At 38.9% G+C, this 19,777-nt stretch overlaps 2 protein-coding genes and 1 long non-coding RNA gene across 4 annotated transcripts in view; 2 read left to right on the forward strand and 1 right to left on the reverse strand.

Annotated features, from left to right (window-relative positions):
* LOC138951508 (haloacid dehalogenase-like hydrolase domain-containing protein 2) overlaps positions 1 to 8,569 on the reverse strand; it is a 56,762-nt gene extending 48,193 nt beyond the window's left edge. The window contains exon 1 of one of the 2 annotated variants that reach the window (XM_070323115.1): positions 8,159 to 8,569. In XM_070323115.1, coding sequence (XP_070179216.1) covers positions 8,159 to 8,256 — 98 coding nt within the window. In that variant the 5' untranslated portion in view covers positions 8,257 to 8,569. The remainder of the gene's footprint in view (positions 1 to 8,158) is intronic. The other variant, XM_070323116.1, reaches the window with a different exon arrangement.
* On the forward strand, positions 35 to 5,703 carry LOC138951527 (uncharacterized). Its single transcript, XR_011451146.1, has 2 exons — positions 35 to 1,402; positions 5,506 to 5,703. It is a non-coding gene; the product is annotated as an uncharacterized lncRNA (long non-coding RNA).
* A 221-nt stretch (positions 8,570 to 8,790) lies between the features above and the next one.
* Positions 8,791 to 18,825, forward strand: LOC138951489 (uncharacterized). The gene is made up of 4 exons (XM_070323093.1): positions 8,791 to 8,839; positions 9,473 to 9,699; positions 10,402 to 10,559; positions 10,917 to 18,825. The coding sequence occupies exons 2-4, from the start codon at positions 9,535 to 9,537 to the stop codon at positions 12,493 to 12,495; spliced, it is 1,902 nt and encodes a 633-aa protein (XP_070179194.1). The 5' UTR covers positions 8,791 to 8,839; positions 9,473 to 9,534; the 3' UTR covers positions 12,496 to 18,825.
* The last annotated feature ends 952 nt before the right edge of the window (positions 18,826 to 19,777 follow it).

Consider the following 19,777-nt stretch of genomic DNA (forward strand, 5'->3'; position numbering starts at 1 on the left):
AACACGTTTAAACCGTTCTGCAATGCACGTTGATGCAATTGTAAACATGTGAAATAATTCCTAACAAGGATTATTTCTTATTTTACACAGACTGTCTGTGGTGGCATTTGTCTTACCATTTAAGAGGTGACTAAAGTAAAAGGGACACAACTGCACTTATTATTTTGACATGTATTTCAGTTGGTTACTTCCCTTGACTTAAATTAACTACTTTTCGTCAGATTCTGGTAATTGCAATTATCAAGTTATAAAATAGAAGTAGTGATGAGAAAATTATCAGAAGTATCTGAAAGTCATTGGTTACATTTAAGGAATATTTAGATGTTGAAATTATATTTTTAACTATGAAGATATATTACTTATGATGAAACCACCTTCCAACTTTTTGAGTTCCCATGTCTGGAAGTGGGGTTTCTCTCTTTTTGATGGATGATGTTCTGAGAGAGATGGCACCGGCTTCGGGTGGCTAGAACATGGGGATTAAAGTGCTCCTAATTCAGGTAAGAGACTGAAAATACTGTGGGAGATGATCACACAAACTGTTTACTTGTATTTCTATGCCAAGATAAATCATGGATGAATAATATTGAAGATGATTCCAGTAGATAGAAAATGGTATATGTCATTGTCTGTTGTGTGGCCATGTGGTCTTGAGTTGGGAAAAACCTGTGTGAGGTATCGGAAAGAGTTCTGTGGTTTGAAATGTTATGTTTGTAATTTGTATCAAGTTTCTCTGTTGGTTACTATTTGTATTTGTCACTTTGTGATGGGAGAAAATACATGTTGAGGAGTCTGATTTTGACTGATGGAGTTGGGACTTATAGGACTGTTCAGTTTGATGCGAGTGGAATCACATTTGTGTTAGTGTATGCTGATACAGTTCTTTTGTGACACTGTGTACAGTATGGCTGAGAAAGATAAGGCTGAAATGTATTTTAGTCATATCAAAGAAGAACTTGAGGCATCAAGTGTTTTGGTTCTTCTGTGAGTGGTGTATTTTTAATTCATCACTAGTGGACGTAGTGACGTTTTGATTTGACTTTGTTGCACTTAGTCATATGCAACTCAAAACACAACTTCTTGTTCATGTTTAAAAGAAAGTTGTTATCATAGATGGTGATTGAACATTTTCTTGTCAATGTTGATTCCTATGCCGTGCGTCACATGACATACTTTTCGGTTCTAAAGCGCTCAAGTTTTGTCATCAGTCATAAGAGTTTGTCTCGTTTTGTATTTGTATTCTAATCCTATGTTCTTATTGTCAGGTTGTTTACTATTTACATTTGTTTTGTTATAGTGTGTTTATGAGTGTTATGCATTGTATTTTCAGGGGCACTTTTCCTACCTCCCCTTCAGAGCTGCCATGCTTTAAGTGTTTTAGTTTATGTGTTTATCCTCAAGTGTTTAGTTTAGCTAATAGTTATTGTTTTTACCGAAGTTGTGTGTAAGAAAAGAAGTGTTAGTGTTAGTGAAAGTGCAGAAAAGGTAATAAATGTTTAAAGGTAAATTACAGTGTGTTGCCTTGACGACTGTGTAGTAGTGAAAGTTGTTTGAGTGTTGATGTCGTGAAAGGTAAAACTCAGTCTTTGTAGAGTAGACTTTTTTCTAAGAAATCTCTTTTCCCGAACCCGACCTTATGTCCACTTAATACATTCCGGCGAAGTGACAAGGTTTAAATAAAATTTGGCAATACGACTACTTGTAGTATTGGCAAGGTTTACATTTTGGCGCCCAATAAGGGACTGAGATAGTGAGAGAGAAAAAAGTAAAGACTGGAATAGTGGAAAATAAATGAATCAATTGTTTTTGTTTCAACTATTTTTTGTAATTTTAACTGTAAGATAAGGGTAAGAGGAAAACACATAACTAAGCATGATGAAAAGGCGAGAGACGAGGAGAGAGCGACAGGATGCTGGAGAGCGACAGCTGAGCCGATGCAGAGGAGAGAGGACGAAGAGAGATGAGCTGGATGACACCGCTGAGACGACACTGTTGCCAGGAAGAAAATCACGGATTTCAGTGACCTTGAGTGCTGTGGATTTTTGACCAGATGTGACTGAATTTTTTAGTCATGTTGTGGAGAGTTACCGCATTTAGTGGCTTGGTTTATTTTGGGTGGTGATAATTCTTTCATCATAAATGGACGCTCGAAAGTATAGTTTTGATTTGATCTAGTTGTACTTGGTCGCGATATAATCCTAACAAAACTTTTTGTCTATTTTTCCATGTTCTCACAGTTTTGGCATTGTGATCTGAACCGAGTTTTCTTGTCAGGACGATTCCTGCCTTGAGTTTCACTATATGTTTGAACACTTCAGTCATTGGGTGCTACAGTATTTTTTGTCACAGGAGTTGCGGTTGATTTTTGTTTTGTCAATTTGTGATTGTATGACAAATAGGAGTGTCTTATTATTGTAATAGCTGTTGGCATACTGGAGTCATGTTGAAAAAATGTTGTTCGGAGTGAATAGGAACATTTTTTGATTTTTGGAAATGTTTGCCTGTTACTGCACTATATGAACTCCATTATAGAAAATTGTCTGGGCCTCTAAATAGTTCAGTACTTGAAGGTCATCGGGTTTTTGGGTTTAACTCCGTTGCTACCGTTCCCACTCTTTTTGTTAACTCTGGAAGCTTCAAGATGTTGATTGTTTATCTTTTTGAGGCATGGAAATGATAAGTGTTAACAACTTGTTCATTTCTGCAGTTAATTCAGGTTGATTTGTCAGTAATTTGAGAATTGCATAATTGTTGTTGTGTGGAGTAGAAGAAGATTGAAGTATTTGTTTTATGTGGATTGTTGATGGTTGTAAGAAATGGAACATAGGAATTGTATTGAGATAAGGGGAATCACCACGCGAACTGAGATTATTAGTCTGCACAGTTGCTTTGTTAACTGTCAGCTTTTGAGAGATGTAATTCCGAGTGGTTACTGGTTACATCAAGAGTAATTTGAGACATCAAGTGAATGTCTTAGATTTTCTGTAAGGTGATTATGCTTAAAGCTAGTCACTAAATGGATGAAGTATAGTTTCGATTGACTCTGCTTGTAGCTGTGTCTGAATTAGTCGTAACATAACTTCTTGTCCATTATTGAGGAATTTTGTTATCACAGACAAGTGGGGCTGTGGTTTAGACAATATTTCTGGTTGGGTTGGATTCCATATATCATGTATTACATGATATGATATTCCTATTGTATTCCATTCTTCAATCATAACAAGAGCATTGCATTGTTTTAGTATTGTGTTGTATTGTGTGTTATGTTCTTTTTGTTTTGTTCTATGGTGTTTTTTGACTTTGTGACAAGTGGAAGCGACAGATATTTTGGAAACAGGGATTTGCAAACAAGTTGCAATGAACTTTGGAACTGGGGAAAAACAAACAAGAAGGTTGGGACTGCCGAGTGCAGTATAATGTGTTTTTGTCATTGTGAAATTCATTGAAGCAGTGCAGAGGTAGTCGAGTCAATGAATGTAGCTAAGCTGTGCCGGCGCACTTGGTTATATTTCTAATTGATTTGTATGTTTTGTGACAAGAGTGTGGTATTGGTTTTGACGCATGGACGCATGTTGATTTTCTAAATATTCACTGTTGAAATAATGATTATTATGTTTTAACCTTGTTAAAAGTACTTTGTCTTGAGATGAGGCACTGGAAAAAGTTTTTGTTGATTCATGGTGAAAGGGAGATAATTTGGGTGTTGGTCAATTTTGGAAACTTGTGTTTAACTTAGAAGATTGACAGTAGGTGTGTCATGTGTACCGGTTTAATTTTTTCTAGTCTTTTTATGCCAAGTGTTGATCGTCTTCCTTTTCAATTACGTTGATAAACCTTGGGTTTATTGGGTTGACTGTCGCTTTAGTTAGAGTGAGAGATGGAAATTGTTTTGTTGGCTATGTGCGTTTCTGGAATATGAAGTTCACAACTAAACAGCTAATGGGATTTGTTTTCAGCACTATTCTTTTAGTTAGACTTGAGTCGTAAACATGCACCGGTTGTCTTTTAAGACACTTTTTGTTAACACGTGAGAGATTAGCCATGTCGAGTTGAGATATTCAACGACAATGTTTTTAAGTTTTTGAAATGTTTACATGATTACTAGTGTTAGTAATAAGGAAACATTTTCTTTGGAGGGGTGTATGTAAACATGTGAAATAATTCCTAACAAGGATTATTTCTTATTTTACACAGACTGTCTGTGGTGGCATTTGTCTTACCATTTAAGAGGTGACTAAAGTAAAAGGGACACAACTGCACTTATTATTTTGACATGTATTTCAGTTGGTTACTTCCCTTGACTTAAATTAACTACTTTTCGTCAGATTCTGGTAATTGCAATTATCAAGTTATAAAATAGAAGTAGTGATGAGAAAATTATCAGAAGTATCTGAAAGTCATTGGTTACATTTAAGGAATATTTAGATGTTGAAATTATATTTTTAACTATGAAGATATATTACTTATGATGAAACCACCTTCCAACTTTTTGAGTTCCCATGTCTGGAAGTGGGGTTTCTCTCTTTTTGATGGATGATGTTCTGAGAGAGATGGCACCGGCTTCGGGTGGCTAGAACATGGGGATTAAAGTGCTCCTAATTCAGGTAAGAGACTGAAAATACTGTGGGAGATGATCACACAAACTGTTTACTTGTATTTCTATGCCAAGATAAATCATGGATGAATAATATTGAAGATGATTCCAGTAGATAGAAAATGGTATATGTCATTGTCTGTTGTGTGGCCATGTGGTCTTGAGTTGGGAAAAACCTGTGTGAGGTATCGGAAAGAGTTCTGTGGTTTGAAATGTTATGTTTGTAATTTGTATCAAGTTTCTCTGTTGGTTACTATTTGTATTTGTCACTTTGTGATGGGAGAAAATACATGTTGAGGAGTCTGATTTTGACTGATGGAGTTGGGACTTATAGGACTGTTCAGTTTGATGCGAGTGGAATCACATTTGTGTTAGTGTATGCTGATACAGTTCTTTTGTGACACTGTGTACAGTATGGCTGAGAAAGATAAGGCTGAAATGTATTTTAGTCATATCAAAGAAGAACTTGAGGCATCAAGTGTTTTGGTTCTTCTGTGAGTGGTGTATTTTTAATTCATCACTAGTGGACGTAGTGACGTTTTGATTTGACTTTGTTGCACTTAGTCATATGCAACTCAAAACACAACTTCTTGTTCATGTTTAAAAGAAAGTTGTTATCATAGATGGTGATTGAACATTTTCTTATTAATGTTGATTCCTATGTCGTACGTCACATGACATACTATTCGGTTCTAAAGCGCTCAAGTTTTGTCATCAGTCATAAGAGTTTGTCTCGTTTTGTATTTGTATTCTAATCCTATGTTCTTATTGTCAGGCTGTTTACTATTTACATTTGTTTTGTTATAGTGTGTTTATGAGTGTTATGCATTGTATTTTCAGGGGCACTTTTTCCTACCTCCCATTCAGCGCTGCCATGCTTTAAGTGTTTTAGTTTATGTTTTTTCCTCAAGTCTTTAGTTTAGCTAATAGTTATTGTTTTTTACCGAAGTTGTGTATAAGAAAAGAAGTGTTAGTGTTAGTGAAAGTGAAGAAAAGGTAATAAATGTTTAAAGGTAAATTACAGTGTGTTGCCTTGACGACTGTGTAGTAGTGAAAGTTGTTTGAGTGTTGATGTCGTGAAGAGTAAAACTCAGTCTTTGTAGAGTAGACTTTTTTCTAAGAAATCTCTTTTCCCGAACCCGACCTTATGTCCACTTAATACATTCCGGCGAAGTGACAAGGTTTAAATAAAATTTGGCAATACGACTACTTGTAGTATTGGCAAGGTTTACACAATCTTATAGACCGTATTTAACAGAGTAATTGGTCTCCAATTTTTCAAAAGTGTTTTATTTTTTCCTTCCTTTGGAATACATACTATAACGCCCTGTCTCTGAGTCACTGACATTTCTCCTTTCTCAAATCCACAATTTATAGACCGTAACATAAACTTTCCTAAGTCAGAATAGAAAAACTTGAAGAATTCCGCAGTGTACCCGTCTGATCCTGGGCTTTTGTCGTTGTTTAATTTTTTCACAGCTTTGAGTAGCTCACATTGAGTAAGTCTACCTTCCAATTGTTTACTCTCAGCATCTGTTAATACAGGATGAGCCAGGTTTTCATCAATCTCTTGATTTACCAGTTCGGCTTCTCTTGAAGTATATAACTCCTCATAAAAAGTCTGTGCTTCCTTAACAATTAAAGCATTATCATGAATAACTTCACCATCATCTTTCTGCAAAAAACACATGGACTTCTGGACAAACTGTCTTTTCTCCAAATTACAAAAATATTTTGTATTTTTTTCCCCTTCTCCAATCCACTTCGCACGGGATCTAATTATCATACCATCCACTTTTTTCTGCCTTATTTGACTTAACTCCTGTCGTGTTTGCTCTAAAAGTTGAATATTATACTCTGTCAAGTTATTTTCCAAAGTGTATATTTGAGAAAGAAGATCTTTTTCTTTTCTGTTACTTTCCTTTTTTTTATATGAGGAATATGAAATGCATCTACCTCTTATTTCCATCAACAACATCTCAAAAAACAACTGATCATCAATCAATAGCTGTAAATCATCATCGTCAATCAAGTCAATATTGTCCACATTATAAACAGGTAAAGCATATTGTATCTTTACATCAACAATAACCTTCTTCACTATATTTACAAATTCCATGTCTGTCAACAGTGAATTATTAAACTTCCAAAAGGGTCTATCACGTTTAACAACATCAGTTCTAAAACTTACTCCAACAATTGAGTGATCAGAATAGTAACCTGGTGTAATATCCGCTTTCACAATCTCAAAACCTAACTGCTCTGACACAAGGAAATAATCAAGTCTGCTTCGCTGTGAACTATGAAACCGCCTCCATGTATACTGCCTCACATTAGCATGTGAGGCTCTATTATATGTCAATGAGATCATACTATTCCATAAAATCAACAACTTTTCTCCTACTATTGACTTTATAAGATTTGGCCGGGTAGTTTGTATCAACATTGGGGTTTATAACAACATTCCAATCACCTCCGATAATAATTAACTCATTATCCATCTGCACAATTCTCTCAAACAGTTTGTCAAAAAAAGCAGGACAATCAGCATTACTTGGGCCATAAACATTTGCAAGGGTCAGACGTTTTTTCAAAATCTCAATATCAATCAAAACATACCTTCCATCATCATCTTTGACAATTATTATGAATCTTATAATCTAAATTATTTTTAAACAATACAGAAACACCTCTACTTGCAGAATCATTAACAGCAACAATACATTCATAGCCCCACTGTGACCTAATCAAATTTTCTTGGTGGCTTTTTCAGTGCGTTTCTTGTAGCAAGAAAACATTTCCATTCTGCTGTCTTAAAAAGTCAAACACATCTTTCTTTTTCTTGAAGTCTCCATTAAAGGAACAAATTTTTAACTCTTCATGGACTACCATTGTGATCAAAAATCAGGTCTTAAAAAGGAGGGAGTACGTCTTAAAATGGGGGTATTATTATGAACAGAAAGTCTTTCAAAACAGGGTCTTAAAATGGAGGGAGTCTGAAATTGGGGGGTCTTATAAGGGAGGTTCCACTTAACTGTTTTTGATTATTTTCTCATTTTCTGCACCAGGTGCTTTCCACATAGCAGTTAAGCAAATGGTAAAACTACTTTTGCTCCCCGGCCTCTTCCTCTTTCTCTGTTAGGGTTCGGGGGTGGGTAAGTTTACTGATTGGAAATGCAGACGTCGGGTAATGAAAAAAGAATTATCATTTTAACCAAGATTAATTCAGTGTGACAGTGAAACTCACAGTGGGCTAAATTGGGATACTGTCGACACACACATTTCTCTCTCTCTCTCTCTCTCTCTCTCTCTCTCTCTCTCTCTCTCTCTCTCTCTCTCTCTCTCTCTCTCTCTCTCTCTCTCTCTCTCTCTCTCTTACACACACACGTACACACACGTACACACACGTACACACACGTACACACACACACACTACCAACTACAAATAAGGAAATTTACAATACATAATAGAGTCTTCATTTTCCTTCACACGCACACACATTTTGTCAGTTCTAGTTAGCACTCCAACAGGCAACAAGATATTGTTCACAACCATGAAAACACCTTTCCAGAGCATCAAGTGATCCAGGAATCTCTGTGTCGTCAATATGAATCGTGCCACTCAGGTCCACCAGCACGCATCTTACACTGTTCTTTGACATTGTCACAAAACTGCGATGCAGTTCTAAAGGCAGCGAAGGGAGATGACCAATTTGACTTCCTTTGAAACGTACACTAAACTGTGTTGCCACTAATCAGTAATCTGGTAAACACTGCAGATTTATGCATTGACTTTGATGCGTCCAAATATTTCATTCATAATCCGACAGGAACTTTTTTTATTTTCATCGTTCTCAAACTGTCAAAGAATGTGGTGTGATATAAGCTGCGTTCTCAACTTCTGTGTCACATGCATCGAAAAGTCCTTGCAGCTTGCACTTTCTCTTTGCAGAACACATTCTGCTTCACTTCCGGTGAATTGTCTTTTTACTTCGATCTGCATGAAAACCTGGGAAATTAGATTGATCTTGTTTGTAGAATTAAAGAAAACGAGTTGTAACTGTGTTCCACATCAGCTTGAGGTTTAAAAAATATTTTTAACAAAATGGAGTATATGAAATTCTTGCCACCAGATTAAATACGATGTATATATTCTACGAATGCGCAACTACATATCAGTGTAAAAGCGTCGCTCTGCACTTTAGAGTGTCACTTCCTCTCTGTTCGGACGTCTGCCCGAAAAAGGTAAACTAACTTCTGTTCCTTTTTTGTCGTTGCATGTACTATTTAGACGTAGAATCTGTTCAGCAGAATGACAGCTACATAAATTAGTACTTGTGAGGCTGGTAATTACACGTGTGTTCTTGACGTTTTGAACCATTTTAGTACTGTGAAGAAAAAGAAAAGAACTAAAAAACTAACCCTTTTTTCACTCCCACTCCCAGTGGTGTAGGAATAAACTGTAATACCAATAGTATTTCAACTGCAGAAAATGTTTATACATGGTTTTCATTTGGAATTTGAAGACGTACAGAAGGTATAATAAGTTACAGTGGAAGGAGTCTAGGAGTAGGAACGTTAGGGTGAAACTGAAACTGAAATAGAGTGGATCAGTATGCAGGATATAATATGCATGCCTGTATTAGTGTACAGTGATAATTTGTAAACCTATCAGTATCAATACATTATGTACATTGATTTCATGGTATCATGGATAAACCTGCTCAAGGAGCATTTTTGATCAGCGATAATCACATGTATGCATTGTTTGTCCTTAAGTCCTTAACGCAAAGTCCTGTCTTGTTCTCTCTCTAATTGAAAACTGTCTTTAAAGTTGAATGGCCCTGTGGTGACACTATGCTTGTGTGTGGTTAGCAGGGGCGTCACGCCACCGGTAAGCAGTCAGCAGATGATACTGCACGCCTGCGAGTGCAACAGAAATGGACAGTCCAGTGACAGCCTCGCTGACCCCTGACCCCAGCGGTGCCAACACTGTGGACATGGACGATAAGTGTGAGGAGCTAATGGCTGCCACTCACAGGGCGCACACGTTCGAAGGGCTGCTGAGCCTGCCTGTGCATTTTGCTGCTCACAGCGCTGTGTCGGTAGGGTGAATTTGGTTTGACTTTAGACTGAAGAGAGGGGTGTGTTTGTTGGTCTGTCTGTGTACATGATGGTGTGTGTTTATGTGTGTGTACCAAAGAGAGAGAGAAACAATCACTTTTTTGCTTCATGAATCAATGAAGGGTTTGCCTAGTTGACTGTAGAACCGGGAACAGACTACTTCCAATTCAGTAGGGGGCGGGTAAGAGCCGCATTAAAAGCTCTAGCCCCGGGGTGGGACCCCCGGTAAGAAATCCCCCATGTGTTCCCAGGGTTAGGTTTTTGAGCCAGGAACTAAGGGCGGGGTAACCCTGAAAGAAACCTAAGGGCTGAAGTCGGAGGATCTGGGCCAACAGGCGCACCTTAACCAACCACAGATTCACGCAAAAACGCAAAAAGCGAACGACAAGAAGAAGTTGACTGCAGAAGTGGCTGTCCTTATTTAATCCGTTGTTGGTGTGTGTGTGTTTGTGATGATAATTAACATGAGCCTAAAAAAACAATTGTAATGCTTTCAGTTAAAGCATGTTTTGCCCTTTTACTATTAAAGCTGAGAACTTCATGACATTACTTAATAATTTGTTTATTCATATAATTATTCATGCGATTTTATTTTAAAGTGGTTTTTTTTTATAACAGAGTGCATAGTGTAATGTGATAAAATTAGTTATTCATATTATTTCTTTGTTTCCCTTGTGACACAGTCAAGCCCAGAGCCTATGGGCGAGGTCGATCTTCAAAGAAACAGCATTGACGTGCACCCATTGGTGTTGGAAAGAGGAGTGTTTGAAAAATGGCGCCAGTTTGGATCCAACAACGGGCTTACCACAGACTCTCACATCGCTACCTACCTCCTTCATCAGTCAGTTTGTTTCCGTTTTTTTGTAAGAATGTGTGTTTTGTACAGTATTAAGTACCTAAACTTCAAAACATTGAATTCTTGTTCTATGAACACAGTCATGTTGACTAATATTTTGATTTTTTACTCATTGTGAACAAACATGCATACATGTGTTGATCGAACATTGGATTTCCCTCCTTTGAGCCATGAGACTTGCAAACTATTAAACCAGCTGGTCAAGACTCGTAAAGAGGCATACTTACACACAGGACTTAACAGGATGTGCAGTGAGCATCTTTGTAGTTGTACAATTCAGCTGCATAGAAGACAATAACTTGAAGCATGAGGTTCATGTTTTTGCATTTGATTGTGTTTCAGTTTTGAGACGTCCCACTCCTTGACTCGCTGCGTCAACTGCCAGGCCATGCTCCCCCTGTACTGCCCCAAGTGCATGCTCCAGCCCGCCCTGGGTCTGACCTTAAACTCTGCCCCGTCTGTCAACCCCATCATCATGGCGACGGCTGGGGCCGCCAGTCGCGACGACAGCAACATGTCGCTGTCAAACAGCTTGGCGACGTCACTCACGTCTTTTGTGATGGGGGCGGGGCATACCATGGACCTCACCACGACTTCTCTGGCAGATTTACAGACGTCTCATCTGGCAGTGCCACAGACTTTCGCCGCACCGGAACTGAAGCATTGTCTGGACAACCTCAACATGTCTGTGTCAACCACCGCCTCTGCCTCCAGTCCGAAGAAGGATAAGCTGTGCAACAATAAGAAAAAGAAGGTGAAAAAAGGAAAGATGGGGAAACTGAGACAGGAAGCGTACACGTGTAAGGAGTGTGGTACCCACATTGCCCCCAAACCTAAACCTCCGTCCACAGCAAAGAGGAAACGCGCAGCGGGTGTACAACCGTATCGCTGCGTCGACTGCCAGCAGGCGTTTCCTTACCGTCGTCTGTTTGAAGATCACTTGTTCAGCAAGGAGTTGGGCGGCACGCTCAACTGTCGTCATTGTCACGCCGTAGTGCTCAACCCTGGCGACATTAGAAAGCACGCTTTGCGCCACACGGCAGACATGCCATACAAATGCTCTCAGTGTCCTTTGGCCTTTTCACTCGCCTGCAACCTCAAGACTCACCTTCGCACACACAGTGGAGAGAAGCCCTTCCCTTGTGGTGTGTGCGGCAGGGCATTCACGCAGTCCATCGCCCTGAAAGTGCACATCCGCAAACACACTGGAGAGAAACCGTTTAAATGTCCCCACTGCCCAATGGCTTTTGCCGCTTCCAGTAATCTGTCCAGACACGTGTTGAAGCACACAGGGCAGAGGCCTTACCGCTGTGCCTTCTGCTCCGCTGCCTTCACTCAGCCTGGCTCTCTCAAGACCCACACGCGAAGCAAACACACGGGAGAGAGACCGTATGTGTGCGAGCATTGTTCCGCCGCTTTCAGCGACCACTCCACACTGTGGAAGCATCGGAGGAACAACAGTTGCCACAGCAACAGTGCCGCAAACACTGCAAGGAACAAAAAACAGGTCCCCACTCCTGTCCCTCCCCCTCTGCCCACACCGTCCTTACTCCCCCAGACTTCCATAGACTCCCCCCTCCCTCAGGGTGTGGCTCCGCAGGTTCAGGCGGTCGTGGTTTCCCAGGGTCCCGCGCTGCAGTTGACAGCACCCGTGACGTCGGTTACGCCTCAACAACTCAGCAACATGTCCATGACGGTTCTCAGTGCTGCCGCTGCTGTTGTCAGTCAGCAACAGGTCTACAGACAGCAACAACATCTACAACTTCAGCAACCTGTCCAGACCCAGCAACAACTACAGCAGGAGCAGCAGCAGGTACAAATACAGCAACAACAACCTGCTACGCTAGAAGGGGCAACCTTTGTGAATGGCGTTGGTTGGTGCTTTCCAATACATCAGTTGGAAATGCCAGCAGATAATTAATTCAACCAATGTGGTTTTCAATTTCAGTCTTCAGTCATCAACGCATATTTTTTTTTAATCTGATGCATTCATTGTTTTGACCTCTGGCCAGTCGACCGTCCGATAGTTTTAACATGAAGGAGGTCTTTTGACAATCAATTTTCCTACTAAGTGGACAAAGCCAGCGCATTTAGACCTGCTGATATGTGCTGTCTGGGTCCAACTGACCTTTTTTCTCTGAGGCTCGAAACAACACTGATTCAACTGCTGTGTTTAAATGCAATATTGTCCATTGAGAATCATTCAAGGGCAATCCTAAAAGAAATCATTTTAAAAGTGATGCACATTCAATGATTTTCTGAAGTGGCATTTGTACCAAGAGCTTCATCAATGAGGATTTGAACCAGACAGACGAACGATTAAAGTCTTTGCTTGTTAAATTCAATACCCATCCATGACTGTATTCTAATTGGTAGTTGCAAAGTCTTTCTTTTCTTTATTTGGTGTTTAACGTCGTTTTCAACCACGAAGGTTATATCGCGACGGGAGTTGCAAAGTCTATTTCCCGTGCAACTTACAAATGAAACAAATGAACAAATCATGAAACTCAGATTCTGGAAAACTGAAAAATTTTCAGTGCCACGTACAGCAAACGTTGTAATTCAACATACCAACTGATAGTTTGTTGGTGATTAAGGGGAAGGAAGTAGTTTCTAAAGAAAGGTAGAGTTGTTTTAAGTTCTAGTTTATTTTTTATCAATGCAAAAACTTGTGAATCAGTATAACTGAATGTATTAAATGTTAGAGTTTCAGGGCATCTATTGGTCACAAACCTAATGAATGTTATGAATTGTTATATAGTTTGTGCTTGTGTATAGGTTATATGGTTACTAAGCGATATTGGGTAAGACCTAGACTTGTGTGTTCAACATGAACTTTAACCCTTAGGCTGGTTGTCACGACTTAGGTCGCGCTACTGGCTCAGTCTGTTTGGTCGGTTCCGATTACCTCCAATGGATGCGAAAACCTATATGACCGTTTTTCTTTATTTTTCTCTCTGTTAATTCACCAGTGGCAATGTAACATGTGTTACAGAATTGCACCAGTGTAAGGGTTAAGATCTTCACTGTTTTACATGCAAGAGCAAACTTTGAAAGTGCATGCATGCATCCATATATAATTATTCTCTTTGTGAAACTCGGTCCCGTCCGAGGAGGGTCTGATTTCCCCAATAGGGCTGTCTGTGAAGGGACACATTTTTTTGTTTCCTCTCTCTTTTGCTCTGCTAAGAGATTTTAAAAAATCTCAGAAGAAAGTCTCTTCTGACTTTCAATTGTTTCTTTCAGAACTTCTGATGTTTTATATATACATATATATGGAGAAGTTATTCTGTTTCACACTAACTCAAAGTTCATATGTCCGCAGCTTTGAAAATTCACCATAAAAGTATATTAAGGTTAAAACTAACTGTTTTGAAAGGTACACAAACAATCTTTCAAACCATATCCAGATGATTGTACAGATTTACAGAAAGATGAATGATGAGAAATCCATTGCCTGATAATTGTATTCATTGAACTCTCAGGGACAAAGATATGTATTTTGTTTTTATATATATATATATATACTAATAAATTTGTTCATATGATATTGATGCAGATTCTCCCCCCTTTCCCCGTCGCGATATAACCTTCGTGGTTGAAAACGACGTTAAACACCAAATAAAGAAAAGAAAGAAATTGATGCAGATACTGCAACAAAATGAATATATATATGTTATAATATAATACATGTAATTGTACAGAAAAGTATACATGTAACCGATAACGAAATTAATGTCTTAACCTTCACAGGGCTTCCTGGGTCGGGAACAACCCAGAGCCTCAAAAAGCGTCTATCTCTCTATAACTTTTGGGAATTTTTGATTGAGACTTCATGTAGTCCTCAAACACCATAGAACCTTCCTATTGACCAATTTTTAAACGATTATTTTTGTAAACAAACAAATAAACAATGACGTCATTTCAACTACACAGTCCGGATGTTATGGACGACCCATGTGGAATTAAAGAGATCATTTTACAGTGTTTATCCCTATTCGGATGGCGTGGGTCGTGTACGTCCCATACTCTGCAAAGATGCGGTAAAGAGTTTATCCCTATTCAGATGGCGTGGGCCGTGTACGACCTATACTTTTTACGTTGTATCCTTCTTTAGAAAGTATGGGTCATACACAACCCACATCATCCGGACTGTGTGGTCCAAAGCGTGATCTGGTGAAGGTTAAACAAAAGCTCTTCCAGCTGTGCATTTGCTTTTTTTCTTTCTGTGAACTTGTGACAAATCATGACACTGACAGCACACAAGAGAAAATGGGTAGCCAGGAATTTATTGAAAGAGTTTTTAATGTCATGAACCATAGAAGGATGCTAAGGCAAAAAAAAAAAAAGTCTGTTTAAGGTAACATAGGCCAAAAAAATAGGGTCGGTAGGTCGGGATTTTTTTTCTTTTTTTTTTTTCTTCCCAAAAATCATATTTTTAAGGTTTTTTTGCCAAAAAACAAATTTTTTTTTTCCCCCCCAAATGCCAAAAAAAAGTCTAGGGTCACGCAAAAAAATAGGGTCGATCGGGATACCGTAAACAGACTTTTTTTTGGGGGGGGGGGCCTAAATAAGTAACATAAACAAACACCCACACAAATTCATTCTTTCTACCTTAGTTTGGAGATTGCAAGGTTCTGAATGCACATTGGCCCAGCTTGACCCAGGCTTGTTGAAATTCGACACAGAAGGTGCATAATTCGTAGAATCTGTACACAGGGACACACAGTTGCATGCCAAGTTAACCTCTTCAGTTGTTGCGATGTTGCAGCAAATATTTGTTGTGTGCATAGATTTGATGCTGTATAGTTTAAAAAGCTCAAAATGTAAAGATCAGTACATTTTCACTTGCTGCTGGTTTTTAGCATTTAATGGGACAGTTACGGTGTAAACAGTTCAGCTCATAATCTCTGATCTGTCCAACTTTCTACATGGGAAGAGTCCATCCCTCCACTTGGTCACATACCAAAAACCAAAAAAAAAATGGACGAAAAAGACCTGATATTTTTTGGATTTCCTGTCCCTGACAGCTAGCTGTGTGTGGGGAGTTTACAAAATTAATTCCAACAAAAAATTCCAGCTGTGCACAGGCTGTTCGTTTTTGGTATATGACCTGACGGGCAAAGTGGCGCAGTGGTAAGACGTCGGCTTCCTAATCGGGAGATCGTGAGTTCGAATCCCGGTCGCTGCCGCCTGGTGGGTTAAGAGTGGAGATTTTTCCGATCTCCCAGGTCAACTTGTGTGCAGACCTGCTAGTGGCTTAACCCCCTTCGTGTGTACACGCAAGCATAAGGCCAAATGCGCACGGAAAAGATCCTGTAATCCATGTCAGAGTTCGGTGGGTTATAGAAACACGAAAATACCCAGCATGCTTCCTCCGAAAGCGGCGTATGGTTGCCTAAATGGCGGGGTAAAAACGGTCATACACGTAAAAATCCACTCGTGCTAAAAACATGAGTGAACATGGGAGTCTAGCCTATGAACGAAGAAGAAGAAGGTATGTGACCAAGTGGAGGGGTGGTCTTATCCCATTCGAAAGCCTGACCAGATCTGAGATGGTGCACTAAATGGTTTTCAAGCGAAAGAGTGTGCCTTTAGCTTGAAAGAGTGTTGTGATTTTTCCCAAAATGTGTCACAGTTATGTTAGTTCGGTGGCTGTCCACTTGAACAGATTAGTTGTAGTTGTGCGTATTTCGGAGTTTGAGAGTGAACGGTGCCATTATGCATGTTTCTGTGTGAATACATGTGTATAAGAGTGTGTGTATTAGCAGACAAGTTGTGTGTGTGTGTGTGTGTGCACAAACACTGTTTGGATGAGAGGATTTTTTACGTGAGTTTGATCACAATTGTAATATAAAATATTTACGACTAAAATGAAATCATGTGTTCACAGTATTAATTTAATGTTTGATCACAGAGTACTACTACTATTGTTCTGTGCATTTGTTTGTTCTTATATATTATACAGCATTTATATTGAACTGAGAAACTCCATGCCTTTTGCCGTTGTTCTATTTATTAATAATTAAACATCTTTTTATTTGTATGGCATGCGAAAGGGTTTGTTATGAATGAAATGTTGTTGACTGATTTGAACAAGTATGTACATGTAATTCCACGTCGTGACAAGAATGCATTAAAAAACACATCCTGTTTACAGTGCCATGCTTCACAGACATTGCGGGGGAGGGCCTTTTTTTTTTTTTTTTACTGGTGTGAGTCTTGAGATAGAGGTAAATATACAGAGGTTCTAAGCAGAAAATCTATCCAAAAGCATGGGCGGAAATGTGCTCAAAGTTGAGATGGTTGACTTTACGCGGAAAGCGCGAAAACCGGGGTGCATGAGCGGTCTTACGTTCGTTGAGCACAGCGTTTTTTGCTTAACTTTGAGCCTGCTCCCCCCCAGGCTTAACGCTGAGCTTGGCAGAGATAACAGACTTAACCAGCCAGTTGCCGCTTGCAAGATGATGTTTTAAAACCTTTTATCATTTGGTGCTATAATAGGTCGCACCAACGCGACGGAGTTAGACAACTTTCTTGTTTACTTCATCTGTGCCCGGCAACCAAAAGGTTTTTGTTTTTGTTTTCTTTAGGGTGAAATCATTTTTGTTATTTTTTTTATTTGTTGAAATATGTATTTATGTATTTATTTATTCAATCATTAATATATTTATATTTTGTTGTCTTTTTTTATTTGTTAGAAATTATCTTTTGTTACCTAATGCTGTCTCTAATAGTTATAAGTGTTTTATAATTTGATGTTTAAAATTTTATTTATTTATTTGTAAAAAAAATTTTTAGTCTCACATTATATGATTTTGTCTTTTTCTTCTATTTTGTTTTTACTTCATTTTTTATTTTGATATAATTCGTGTTTTTTTGTAATTACTGTATTTTTATCTTCTTTTTGTATTTACTTTTTTAATTTTTGGTCGATGTTTACCTTTTCAGTGGAGAGCGATTCAAGATCAAGAAGACAATCTTTATTTTTCTTCTACTCGATCCAACATGCACAATGCACAAAATAGTACTATAATGCCGTACGCTCTACTTTGTACGGTATGAGCGCGCGCTTCCTGTGCATGCTTGAATGCGCCCAGATGCCGCAGAGTACATTATTGTGTAACAGACGGTCTCTGATGCGCCCTTTTCCCGTGAACCTACTAGACTGCAGTTTGCATTGGCTGTTGCTGACCACATTTCCCGTGACGTCATGGAATCTCCCACTAACGCTCTAAGTAGGTCGACAACGTCGACTTGCCCTCTTTCTCTGTTGAGTCGGCCCTAAAGACGGCTCATGCACCCCGACTTCGTTTCGTGCTTTGCGGATTCTTAACAAAGCAAGCTTTAGAGTAAAGTCGAACCGTTTGAGCTTGGAATTTGAATTCTCTCATGCAACCCACCCCAGGTCTTTAGGTTGGTGGGGTATCTCAAGTAGGGTTGACTACTGCACCAGCTTCACAGCGAATATTATACCAGGTGTCATAATCACATTCTCATCACACCTTTAACACACCTGCTGCTCATTTTTACCTTTATTGTGTAAGTAAAAAACTTGATGTGTGTTTTTCTTCATTCAGATTATGACATTTTTAGATTATGACATTCCCCCCGCGGGTTAGGGGGAAGAATTTACCCAATGCTCCCCAGCATGTCGTAAGAGGCGACTAACGGATTCTGTTTCTCCTTTTACCCTTGTTAAGTGTTTCTTGTATAGAAGATAGTCAATGTTTGTAAAGATTTTAGTCAAGCAGTATGTAAGAAATGTTAAGTTCTTTGTTCTGGAAACTTGCATTCTCCCTGTAAGGTAATATATTGTACTGCGTTGCAAGCCCCTGGAGCAATTTTTTGATTAGTGCTTTTGTGAACAAGAAACAATTAACAAGTGGCTCTATCCCCCCCCCCCCCCCCCTTTCCCCGTCGCGATATAACCTTCGTGGTTGAAAACGACGTTAAACACGAAATAAAGAAAGAAGGAAAGAAAGATTATGACATTTCTTTAGAGGAAGGCAGAGTAATGATGATATTATTTAACCAAAAGAATGGCACCATGCACTGCTTTACATGCAATACAAAATTCACATGTTCAGAAGAACCAACAAGGTACCTTATTATGAACAGATATGAATGTGACCTTTTGTTAAAAGAAAAAAAGTGTTCAGAACTTTTTAATCTACTGATAATTATATACATTCTTTTGTTGTCTTGTTCTTTTGCACGATCACCCTGAATAAATTGTGGAAAAGTTTAAGAGTTTTTGCTCTGTGTGTGTGTTCTCCAAATGATCCGAAGCCTGCAGGAACTTTTGATTTCACGTGATAAAAATGTGTTTTAATTAATCATTAAATATGTCACCAAAGCATTTTCCCAATGAATTGTCAAAGGTATCACACACAGATAACACACTGACATAAAGAGACATGCACACACACAAACATGGTCACCATTTTCACCATTTCAAATCTACTTAACACAGAGTATGTACTTTGATAGAATCTCTTAATTTATTCAGCAAATATATGCAACGTTTAAATGTCATGGCATGTTAGAGTGATCCGAGTGATCCCACAATCTCTGGTACACAAGTATTACATGTACTGGGAATACATTTTAACAAACTAAAAATCCATTCATTGTACTTGAGTCTGATAATAAATCACAGCTTATCCTCTAGACCAAACCGCAACTGCAGCTGAAGTAGTGGATCAGTTTGCACATCTAAAGACACAGCACACACTTCCCTCCAGGGCAAGCAATTCTTTGTAAACAGGTAACACTGACACAGCACACTCTTCCCTCCAGGGCAAGCAATTCTTTGTAAACAGGTAACACTGACACAGCACACTCTTCCCTCCAGGGCAAGCAATTCTTTGTAAACAGGTAACACTGACACAGCACACTCTTCCAAAATACAATAAAGAGCCAAACAGGATTCGCAAAATACCAGACAAACGGATGAACAATGGATAAATCAACACACGAAAGAAGTATCATTGGACAAATCAACAGCAGAATAGCACGCCCTCAACATGATAAAGCAATATCAAATATCACAGTGGTGTAAAATGAAAACTGTAGTACTGGCCATTCATGTCCCAAGGAAAATCCTGCAGAGTCTCCTGTCCTTTCATTTGTACATTCGATCCCCCTCTCCACAAACCACCTCCCCCCCCCCCCCCGACACACACACACATACTATGTCC

This window comes from Littorina saxatilis, linkage group LG16, assembly GCF_037325665.1.
Source record: "Littorina saxatilis isolate snail1 linkage group LG16, US_GU_Lsax_2.0, whole genome shotgun sequence".
Lineage (NCBI taxonomy): Eukaryota > Metazoa > Mollusca > Gastropoda > Littorinimorpha > Littorinidae > Littorina > Littorina saxatilis.

Bases quoted from the DNA above. Each gene is read 5' to 3' on its own strand.
- LOC138951489 (XM_070323093.1), top strand. From the start codon at position 9,535: ATGGACAGTCCAGTGACAGCCTCGCTGACCCCTGACCCCAGCGGTGCC. The intron at 9,700-10,401 runs GTAGGGTGAATT...CTTGTGACACAG, and splicing joins CTGCTCACAGCGCTGTGTCG to TCAAGCCCAGAGCCTATGGG. The intron at 10,560-10,916 runs GTCAGTTTGTTT...ATTGTGTTTCAG, and splicing joins GCTACCTACCTCCTTCATCA to TTTTGAGACGTCCCACTCCT.